Here is a 12320-nt window from a genome sequence, read left to right on the forward strand (position 1 = left end):
TGACTTACCTGTGCAGTTTGGCTGGCTTGTATCTCAGCATGTCTGTAAGCTGGCTGGCACTTGTAGTCCATATCTCAGCATGTCTATGGGTTGGCTGGCATCTGGGGTTTGCCTGGGGCTGGTAATCCCCACATTGATGGTGGTTGTTTGTTCCGGCTGCAGAGCAGGCTAGGTGGTACACATGCAAAAGCGACAGGTGCTGAACTTCCTGGGTTGCTATGGAGCTGGCGAGACACTCTGTGACGCAGGAAGCTACTGCATTATCTAGTGGCTGGCTCTCTCATGTTGCAGATCTATGGTTACTGCAGAGTGTGCCGTGTCTCTGCACTCCACCTGTTTACGTAATCACTCTGGTGCTCCAGCCTGGGTCCTTCTGCTCTCTGTATAGGAGGTAGTCTCATTATTTTGCCTTGGCTGCATGCACCTGTATTACGACTGAGAGGTGGGTTTGGTTATATCCCCCTTAGGCTGTTGCTAAAAGCTGCAGCTTCAAGCACTTATGATCTAATGGAGAGGTATTTTTTATTTTTTTTTAAATTTGTATTTAATTTATTTTTTCTTCTCTTTGCACTGCTTTCTGGAATTATTTTTATTTATTTTTAGATACTTTAATAGCTTTATCTGTGTACTTTTTTAGCAAAGAAAACTCCAGTGCAGAATAAAGTGTCCAGCCTGAGCTCAGTCCAAACCACTCCTGTCCAGGATATGTGGCTTCACCAGAACAGTGCAGGGTGGATTAAACATCCCCCAAGTGGTCATTTGAGGATAATGTCACCAGTGGCCCATTTCAGGGACATGGGACAAGGAAAATCACATCACCAAAACTCTTCCAAGAAGAGTAAATCCTCTGGCCAGCACAGGAAAAGGTCTTCTACCTCTTCTGGAGCCTCTTCTCCAACCTACCCAGATGTGGTGGCTTGTTGAGGCTGTTCAGGTGAGGCATTGCCAGGCAAAATGGTGTGCACATCCTATCTTAGGTAGGGGGCATGTGACAAAGCTGCAGCTGCACAGCAAGTAAAATTGTACATCAGAGATGCAGCAAAAGGAGTTCTCCACTGAAAAAAAAAAATAAACAAATACTACCCCAAAGAAAAAAAAAAAATGCCTTCTTTCCCTTTGATATTTGAAATCCAAGAGCCCATCAAATTTAAATGAGCAAAACACCTAACAAAAAATTAAATGTCCATAACAGAGTTTCTAAGTTATACCCTAGATTGTAAGCTTCAAGAAGCAGGGCTCTAAAATCCCTCTTGTATTGATCTGTATAGTCTCCCACTATAATGTAAAGTGCTGAGCAAACTGTTGCTGCTATATAAATCCTGTATTAAAATAATACCCATTTTGTCAAAGGGATGGAAACAGTTTAAAAGTGACCTGAATTAGTGTCAAATTCAGCAATTGGAAGGGCAGTGCCCTCTCCAACCTCTAGAACCAGGCTGGTTGGTTGGGGGAGCCCACACCTTTGGTCAGTAGGTTTAAGGTTGTTGGGAGAGGCAGACTACATAGAGTTCCTACTTGCTAGAGTTAGTAGCTTCCTGGTTCACTCTGCTAGCATTCCAGTATCTGTTACACAGAAAACCAGTGAAGGCACTTTCAGAAAATCAGACTACGGTGGCTTACTTGGCCTGCAAGGGGAGGAAGCTGCCTCTCCTGAAAATAGCCTGTCAAATCTTTTTTGAGTAGAAGGGAATTTGCCTTTGCATCATACTTCCCAGCAACAGAGAACATTCTGGTGGACCAGAAGGAGAATGAGTTAATTAGGACTGATTAAACTTTTTTTTTTTTTTTTTACTTGTCAGGTAGAATAAACTGACATTTGTGAATTGAAGTTTATCTCTGAGTGGCAGATGAATGAACAGAATCAGATACAAAAGTAACAATGTTACTTTGAGCAGCTACTAAATATAGTCTAGCTACCCAGAGCCCCTTTTTGTACACAATCCAACTTTGATTAGTTAGAGCCAATTGCTGTGTACTGAAAGAGGGGAGCAGGGCAAAAGGACTGAACGTGCTAAACAGTGTCCCGTGTAAAATAACTTTTTTTCTTTTAGGTGTGTAGCACCCAAAGGCTGGAACTAGTTAAAATGGTATTGACCCAAAAGCAGCCATTTAAAGTAATACTAGAGGTTCACTTTAAAAATCAAAAACATGGTATACCTACCTACTCTGTGCAATGGTTTTGCAGAAAGCAGTCTCAATGCTCCTGTTTTCAGGCCCTCTGGTGATTTCCCCTAGAGCAGCTGCGCTGAGGCGGTATCTGCACACACAAAATGTATTTTTTACCTTCAGCCTTTAGAACCACTTTAATATTGCAGCTTTTTCATTTCCTTTTTTTTAAGTATCTAAATCTGCTAGTACATCTCCCCCATCCTCAAACACATACAAATCTACACTTAACATCCAGCTGATAGAACCTTGTGAATGTGTGAACTGAAGACCATATAACAGCCTTGCAAACCTGAGCCACTGATGGTGGATTGCCCACACTCCTGAAAGGGTGGGACCTTACCTTTCAAACCCTAGGCTTGAATGATCAATTGGTGGATCCAATGTGAAATAGTTGCCACCCGGCCCTTCCTAGGCCCCTCTGGCAGCACGAACAGAGCATCTAACCTCCTGACCTTTGCCATCATCTTCAAGAAGACCTTTACAGCATGTACGACATCCAAGGTATACAGAAATCTGTCTCTTGCTGACTGAGGCCTAGGAAAGCATGAAGGCAGAATGATGTCCTGATTGAGATGAAAACTAGAAACCACCTTTGGTTAAAAAAAAAAAAAAAAAAAAAAAAAAAAAAATTACAGATGAGGTCACACCACCACCTTATCCAGGCCAGAGCGATCAGTATCACCAGAATAGACTTCTCCCAAATTCTGTGTAAGAGACATAGCAGCAGCTGAGTCAGAGGTAAGGCATACAATCAGTGAAAACTGGTTCCAAGGAATCACTAAAGCATCTACCCCTGCCGTGCAAGGGTCCCTTACCCTGGACACAAAAAGACTGACCATGTTGTTGAACCTGGATGCCAATAAATCTACTTCCGGGCAACCCCATCACTGGCAGATTCCCTTGAAAACCTTGGGAGGCAAAGCCCATTCCCCGGAATCAACCACCTGCTACTGAGATAATCTGTATCCGTCAGCCGATTTTCCACCCCCCAGCAACTTAGAACATATCTCTCTGCCCAGGCCAGAACGTAATTCACCGCCTCCTGAGCACCTCGACTCCTGGTACCACCCTGATGGTGGATGTATGCCACTGCTGTGGCATTGTTGGACTGAATCCTTACAGGCTAACTCTAAAGCCTTGACGTCCAATACCTCCGAGCCACTCTCACTGCCTGAAGTTCCAGGACATTGATGGGTAGAACCCCTTCAAGCCATGTTCCCTGAACTGTGGCCTCCTCCAGGACAGCCCCCAACCTGCGAGGCTAGCAGCGGTGGTTACCAATTTACACACCACTGGCCAAAAGGATCTCCCTCTCTCCAAATTATGAGTCCTCAACCACCAAAATCAGGCTTCACGGTACGGAGACAGATATACAGTAATCCAGGGCCAGAATCTTCTTGTTTCAAACAGTCAGAATGTACCTTTGCAGTGGTCTGGAGTGGAATTGGGCATAGGGAATAGCCTCAAATGAGGACACCATTTTCCCCAGCAACCTCATACAGAGGCTAATTGAAGGATACCTCTTGACTTTTAAACTGCAAACCTCGTTCCTCAAGGCAAAACTTTTCCATAGAGGCAGAAATACCTTTGCTTGAACCATGTCTAGGACCATCCTCATATACTCTAGGCTCTGCTCTGGTTACAGGGCCGACTTCTTGAAGTTGAGTACTCAGCCCAACTGTTCCAGGATCTGCATCGTAAGGACCGTATCCTGCTTCAGACCTGGCACCAACCGACCTCTTAGCAACAGATCATCTGGAAAACCTATGACCGACATCTCCGGAGCAGCCCCAACACCAAAGAAATAATTTTTTGTGAAAACTCTGGGAGCCATGGTCAACCCAAACTGTAATGTTATGACCTGGAAAGGATGAGCCCCTATTGCAAACCACAGAAATCTTTGGTGAGGAATGAATATCAGCACATGTAGGTATGCCTCCTTGATGTCTATAGACGCTATAAAAAAAAAAAAACGCCTTCCTGTAAAGAGGCCACCACTACTGACCGAACCGATTCCAAACAAATATACCAAACATTAAGAAACTGATTTAGCCCCTTGAGATCTAAAATGGACTTTATGTCCCTATTTGGCTTTGGGACTATGAACAGGTTGGAATAAAACTCCTGAAACCTTTCATCCACTGGAACCTCCATGATCACCCTGAGACTATAGCCGATCGAGATCCTGTAACAAAGCTCTTCTCTGGATTCATTGGTACATTTGATTTTAGAAACCCGGGGAGGGGGAAAGACTCAAAATTCTAGTCTGTACCCCAGAGAAATTGTGGAAATGACCCACTTGTCTTGGATTAGAGCCCTCCAGGCAGCAACAAAATTCAAAAACCTTCCCTCTGCCTGAACAAGTGGGGGCGCTACTTCATAAGGAGGTGGACTTTGAATCTGCCTTGGATGACTTTTGCACCCAGAGCCTCCTTGGGTTTTACTTCTGAGTTCTACTCCTGTAGGCTGGGACCTGTGTGCGGCAAAATGACTGCCTGGTAGATGAGGGGCCAGCAACCGAAGCCTCTGACACCTTAAAAGAAGGGCATTTGGATTTCCTTTTAAAGGGTAGAGAACTCCCTCTGAAATCTTTGGGGGAATTATTATTATCATACAGGATTTATATAGCGCCAACAGTTTGCTCAGTGCTTTACAATATAAAAACGGGAGACAATACAGCAACAGTAGACTTAAATACAAGAATATTTTCAAAACACAAATATATCCAAAACAGCCATTCTCCATGAAAAGGAAAACCTGTCAGTAATTTTTTGCATGACAGTTCTGTTGACTAACCATCCACAAAACTCTGTGCATTTGCACTGATAAGAGGGAATTGAATCCTTAAGAGTATCAACAGCAAAACTAAGAACGTGGAACATCCTCCAAATCCTCCGTTGAGTATTCCCCCTGCAGCAAAGGTTTTCCAAGCAGTCGTTTGACAAGGTCAGACTGCTGCTTGTGCATCAGAACCTGCCAGGGAGAAGGAGGCCTTAAGGAGAGACTTCAACTTCTTGTCTGCTGAATCCTTGAAAACCTGGACATTATCCTCAGGACAAGTTAAAGATTTATTCATTTATGAAACAGCTGCATCTACAACAGGCAACCCCCATTTCTTAAAGGATAAGTTAACCTTTGGAACATGTTACCCGCCGCCCCCCTCTGACACATAGTACAGGGAAACTTCTCCCTGTACTATCTGACAAATTTGAAAAGTGTGCCAATGCGGGGCTCCGTCCACACAGCTGTGTCACTCATTCATAATCTTCCGTGAATGAATGAGCTGCATGTCCCAACAGCCTCAGCGGCTGTGGGCTTGTAGTTTCAATGAACTACCACGGCACTGTGGAGTGCCGTGGCAGTTCATTGAAGCTTCCTGTCAGTATATCTGCTTGACTGTACATCCCGTACGGCAAGTAGATATTCAGACAGGTCTGCAGGAGACCTGCGTGGCATCAGCAATCTACTGATTGCTGGTGCAATGCTTTCCAGGCTCCTTTGGACAAAAATAATAAAATGCACATTTTTTACCTGCAAATAAATGTGCATTTATTATTTTTGTCCAAGGTGAACTTATCCTTTAACAGGGTTTTTGTTCCACCAAAGAGGTTTTCTTTTTTGTACTCCATGGAAGAGAAGTTTGTTAAAGGATAAGTTCACCTTGGACAAAAATAATAAAATGCACATTTTTTACCTGCAAATAAATGTGCATTTATTATTTTTGTCCAAGGTGAACTTATCCTTTAACAAACTTCTCTTCTATGGGGTACAAAAAAGAAAACCTCTTTGGTGGAACAAAAACCCTGTCTGGGTGATCCCAGACAGCATACATAAGAAGAGGATGCAGCAGAAAGGCCGGAGTACTCTGCTGGGGCTTCAAAGAGCCCAGAGAAGAATAAGTAATCTCAGACATTTCTACTGGAGGTAGCCTGAATCCAGATCGTACCATGTCAGTGAGGTCCTGGATTAATAACCTCTGAGATTGGGAGGCAGAGACCGTCTGCTTCTTCTTGACCCCTCAAAGACTCTACTGCCTGACCTTCCTCATCTTTAGGTTCCACCCATTCCTGCTCCAGGATTGGAGGTTCTAGTGAAGGGGATCTCTCCCACGATCTTATCCTCTAACCCCGCTAAGGCTGAAGCAAGATCATCCTTAGTTTACTTATGCCCCAGTAGTAGCCACAATCTCAAATAAACGCAGTGGCTCAGACTGCCCAGTCGCTTTTGTCTTCTCAGGAAAGGACATTCCAGCAGACATTTGTCTAGGTTCCTCAGGACCTGGCGGTGGCACATTGCTGCCCCTTCCTGCTGTGCCTCGCCGAATCCACTTTCGGGAAGACATTACTTCAGGTAGCGTAAAAACCTGTGCACCTCAATAGTAAACACAGGCCCCAAGATACAATTACGCAAGTAGTGTGCTGAAGAAAACACTCAATGCAAAATGCTGACCTTATGTGCGACCAAGGTGGCTCCTAACTGGCTGGCTAATGTTTCCCCCTCAGGGAAGTACTCATGTGCCCCACTAAATAGCTTGCTCTATGTCCTGGCCACAGGGCAACTCTCAGTGGCAGCATCAGCCTACATGTGCCAAGGCCTCCAGATAAAGATGGCCGACTTCCATTTCCGGCCGCTACTGTGCATGAGGGAGCATGGCTGCTGAATGTGAGCACACCCCACTGTGCACATGCCCCCACGGCTGATGGCTGGCCACACTCCTATGAACTGAAAAGCTTCCTCTAGTGGCCCCAATAGAAACAACAGGAATGTATGTCCCATGCTAAAATGTTTTGAGCACTCCCACTAGTGGAAACTTTGCCAAAGAATACCTCTCTTTTTCCCTCCAAATTTGACTTTTTTTTTTTCTTTTTTAAAGAGAGGAAAAAAGAGATAGCTTACCAGTCCTGCTGCAGGTCTCCGACTTCCGCCAGGCACCAACCTTTGATCATCATGGCAGGCATTGTCATACAGACCTTCAAGGACCCGGTCCGCATAATGTGGGGCCACTGTCTTGGACATGTAAAGCACCCCTCTGGAAAGTGCCTTGGTCAGATTTAAAACTGCACAGGATTCCATCTACACAGGGTCCAGCGCCGTAAGGCTGCATTACAGGCAATTCACTGAGGATTCGTCTCCTTATCCAATAAGGCTTGGGTACCATCCATTTTGGCTCACAGCTTTCCGAGTGGATCAGATTAAGGTCCATGGTTCTCGAAGGACCCGTAATAGACCTTAGGTATGCTCTAGGAGCACAAGAAACACTTTCAGTGACCATTCATCTCACAGACACTGGTGAAAAAACTGAAGTACTTCCTGTGTAGGAGGGGTTATATAGGGGAGGATCTGCTCTCTGATTGGTCGGCCAGTGTCCATTCACCTATAGGTGGCCTATAACCCACATAGTCATGAATAGTCTGCTTTGTGTCCCGTGATGTACGATAAAGAAATGTACATAGTGAATGCCATTCTTCTGAGAATCAATCACAGAAATCCTGGTGCCAGGTAGGCTTCTTCTGCTCTCCAGTTTGATAACTCAGACTGCTCTGTGAATCCTTTTGTCTTGTTTTTAAATTTTTATTTATAAAGCAAATTGAAATTTTATTGTGGAAAAAAAAAAGATCTAAAAACATCAGTTTTAAAGTATAAACTTTAAAAAAGAAATTTACCCAAAACCAGTTACCATTTTAGGCATAGTGTCAGAAAGAAATATTAAAGTGGAGATGTGGAAAAATTTGTTGGTACCCTTCCAAAAAAACTATTTCTCTGAAATAACTTTGAAGTGGTATTAAACCCAAAACGTACTATATTGCAGTTTGTGGTGGCTGTATTAGTTCTTTTTAAGGCTTTTTCCCTCTGGACTGACCTGGTTATCTGGCCAGTAACAAACCTCCTGTATTACAGTGACCCCACTGTGGATGAACGAACACAGGGGCACCTTTGGACAGCAGCATTGCCTTCCCCTCTGCCAATTTTAAAACATGATATGTTGGGTTTCTATTTACTCAGCATAACATCATCTTTTATATTCTACTTGAGTATTACATTGTGTTTGTATGTAGTAAAATTCATTATTTTTTCCTGAAAATTTGCATTTGATAAACCGCTGTGCAAATATTGTGTGACACAAAAATTGCAAAAACAATTCTCCAAGGCCTCCGCTTAAAAATATAGGTTTGGGAATTGCAAGGCCCCATGAAATTCAAGTGCATCTGTCATTTTTAAACATCTTTTATATAAACCTATAAATAAAACACTATATTGCTATAAATTAGAGGTGGTTAGAAAATGTTGCAGCATTTGACAAATTACATTAAGAAGGTTGTCAATTCCCTTTATTTTCTTAAAATTTTATGTACACGAATGAATGATCTGTATAATGTACATTCATAGAAAGCTGTATATACTGGATAATAATGTAGGAATCATGTCACTATTACACTAAGTTCTTACATAACAAGCTGACATTTTCATATTCACTTTATTATTTGGTAAAGCTATGCTGTACACGGGAATATCCTCTTCTCTCCATTCTGGAGAGGATAGTGTTAATAAACAGTAAAAGGACACAAATAATGAACACTGTCAGAAACTGGTACTGGTTCAGTGAGCCCAACCACGACAAACATGGCAGAAAACGGAAACAGAATGCCCTTTAGACTTTTCTTCCTTCTAACCCACAGCTTTGCTAATTCGTGGAATATAAAACTTAGAACAGAGGGAGATTATTATTTTGATTCACAGTCTTGTAAACAAATGCAAAAGGAACAGAATGTGCTTGGATACAAAAAAAAAACAAAAAAAAAAAAAAGGAGAGACAACAAAAAGTTTGTGTAACCAGACAGCTGATCACAGAGTGCTTTCAAAATTTATAATACATAGTGATGCTATGTCAGAATCACACATCCCAGATGTATTTATTTCTTTATCCCTAAATAAAAATATATTTATTACAAAAAGGAATAATAATTTTCTTTGTAAAACAAGGAAGGCAGAAAATAAAGTCCTTTCAATCAACCCTGGGGGAAGAGGGAAAGACTTGTGGCGCTATCCCTCGTGCAAACAATTAGCGATTATGTCTATTTGCATCCTCATTGGTTTAAAGTCTTCACGGCCTATCCGAGATCTCCTGCTTCATGGTCCACTGGTGGTGGCATGTTGGGCATAACATTTGATGAAGACCCTGCAGTAAGGTAGCCAGCAACGCCAGGTCCTAAGACAACCAAAAAAGCATTATTTTAAAATGAACTGTACACAAATTTTCCAACATTTACAGACGTTATTGATACCGGGATGCCCAGGCCTAATTTTACAGCGACAGAAAACTTTTAAAATTGAATGTTTATTTAAATATAGTTCTCAACATAATGTATCTTTAAAAACAAAGATAAAAGTTTGGGTGATTATACGCTAAAGTTAAAGCATTTGGTCATTAGAAACACCTCATCCCACCCAATCATGGTAACACATATCAGCACAACTGTATCTATATGTATACAGTCACAAGGAGCAACTCGTTTTCTCCCGAGGAAGCTAAAATACACTGCTCAAAAGAATTAAAGGAACACTTTTTAATCAGAGTATAGCATCGAGTCAATTAAACTCCTGAGATATTGATCTGGTCAGTTAAGTAGCAGAGGGGGTTGTTAATCAGTTTCAGCTGCTTTGGTGTTAATGAAATTTACAACAGGTGCACTAGATGGGCAACAATAGGACAACCCCTAAAACAGGAATGGTTTTACAGGTGGAGGCCACTGACATTTGTTTCCCTACTCATCTTTTCTGACTGTTTACCACTAGTTTTGCATTTGGCTAGAGTCAGTGTCACTACTAGTAGCATGAGGCGATACCTGGACCCTTGAGAGGTTGCACAGGCAGTCCAACTCCTCCAGGATGGCACATCAATACATTCCATTGCCAGAAGGTTTGCTGTGTCTCCCAGCACAGTCTCAAGAGCATGGAGGAGATTCCATTAGACAGGCAGTTACTCTAGGAGAGCTGGACAGGGCCATAGAAGGCCCTTAACCAATCAGCAGAACCGGTATCTGCTCCTTTGTGCAAGGAGGAACAGGATGAGCACTGCCAGAGCTCTACAAAATTACCTCCAGCACTCCACTAATGTGAATGTTTCTGACCAATCAGAAACAGACTTCATGAGGGTGGCTCAAGGGCCCAACATCCTCTAGTGGGCCCTGTGCTTACTGCCTGGTACCATAGAGCTCAATTGGCATTTGCCATTGAACACCAGAATTGGCAGGTCCACCACTGGCGCCCTGTGCTTTTCGCAGATGAGAGCAGGTTCACCCTGAGCACGTGACAGACGTGAATGGGTCTGGAGAAGCCACGAAGAACATTATGTTGCCTATAACATCGTTCAGCATGACCGTTTTGGTGGCGGGTCAGTGACGGTGTGGGGAGGCATATCCATGGGGGGGCAAACAGACCTCTACAGGCTAGTCAATAGCACCGACTGCCATTAGGTATCAGGATGAAATCCTTGGACCCATTGTCAGACCCTACGCTGGTGCACTGGGTCTTGGGCTCCTGCTGGTGCACAACAATGCCCGGTCTCATGTGGCGAGAGTGTAAGCAGTTCTTGGAGGATAAAGGAACGGATATCATTGAATGGCCCCCACGCTCGCCTGACCTAAATACAATAAAATACCTCTGGGATATCACGTTTCGGTCCATCCGATGCCGCCAGGTTGCACCTCAGACTGTCCAGGAGCTCAGTGATGCCCTGGTCCAGATCTGGGAGGAAATCCCCCAGCACACCATTCATCTCATTAGGAGCATGCCCCGACATTGTCAGGCAGGCATACAAGAACACGGGGGCCATACAAACTACTGGAGTACCATTTTGAGTTTCTGCAATAAAATTTCAGAAAAATAAACTAGCCTGCTGCATAATTTTTGGACTGATTTTTTGGGGTGTCTTTGTAGGTTAATAATTTTCATTTCCATCAGACGACTAAATTCAAACGATAGGGCATTCTTACGTTCCTAACACATTACCCAGTCCATATCAGTATAGATATCCAGCATGATATTTTCCCCATTGAGATCTGATGTGTTTTCAAAGTGTTTCTCTAATTTTTTTGAGCAGTGTACATAGAGTTGCTATCTTCCCCTTACAAAACACAACTGTTCAACATTATGAAATATGGATATATGACGGTATACTCATTTTTGTTTTCAAAAATGTATTATGTTGTGAACTATATGTCAAACATTTGATGATAAAAGTATTTAAAAAACATTTTTTCCCTGAGAGTTAGAAACCAGAAAAAAGTCCCAGACTTGTTTCTTGATTGTTCGCTTTGATTATCAGGGATGTGGTGTGCAAACTATCCATCACCATACTTGTATATATATTTATTTATCACAGATACTTACATAGCACCGTCAATTTACGCAGCACTTTACATATATATTATACATTCACATCAGTCCCTGCCCTCAAGAGGTGTACAATCTAAGGTCCCTAACTTACATTCATACACATACTAGGGCCAAATTTAGACAGGAGGGATGGGGGGGAGATTTGACAGTCATCAATATACAAAGGTCATATTAAGGTTGCCATATTGTAATATATATATATATATATATATATATATATATATATATATATATATATATATATATATAGAATAACATTCAAATGGATAGCTGGTTAAAAATGACAATCTGTTTGCTAATTCCACCATACCCATAGGTGAGATTCAAGCTACTTTCTATCACATGGTTATCATGATTATCATTACAGAAAAATTCCAAAGGGTAAAATCTCCAATTCAGCCCTTTTCAATCAATCAGATCTGAGCAACCTACAATCAAGCAGCTCAAGTCATATTTTCAGTCATCTGAATGGTTTTAGTATTTTAGTCATCTAAAATCTCCAGTACATTTTAGTTGAGTAAAATCTAATGGGTTTAGATAAATTTAAGCATTTCTCTAGAATTTCCAAACTCATTATATACTCCTGGAGTAAAAATCGAATAAAGTGATTATTTATGGTATTAAGGTTGGAAACATGCACTACAGGCACAAATTTAGCCGTTGTGATATATATATAACCAGTGTTAATTTTGATGTCAAAATTTGGTTTAGTTTTAGTCAAAGTCTTTTGATTAAAATGGCGTTTTAGTAGTATT

General features: G+C 42.1%; 1 protein-coding gene across 1 annotated transcript in view; it reads right to left on the reverse strand.

Annotated features, from left to right (window-relative positions):
• Nucleotides 1-8481: 8481 nt before the first annotated feature.
• DNAJC13 (DnaJ heat shock protein family (Hsp40) member C13) overlaps nt 8482-12320 on the reverse strand; it is a gene marked incomplete at its 5' end in the record, with an annotated part of 109844 nt that continues 106005 nt past the window's right edge. The window contains one exon of the mRNA XM_089672551.1: nt 8482-9376. Coding sequence (XP_089528677.1) covers nt 9279-9376 — 98 coding nt within the window. The remainder of the gene's footprint in view (nt 9377-12320) is intronic.

This window comes from Staurois parvus, unplaced genomic scaffold, assembly GCF_062004578.1.
Source record: "Staurois parvus isolate SC_StPar_1 unplaced genomic scaffold, SC_StPar_1.0 ptg000130l, whole genome shotgun sequence".
In the NCBI taxonomy this organism is placed as follows: domain Eukaryota; kingdom Metazoa; phylum Chordata; class Amphibia; order Anura; family Ranidae; genus Staurois; species Staurois parvus.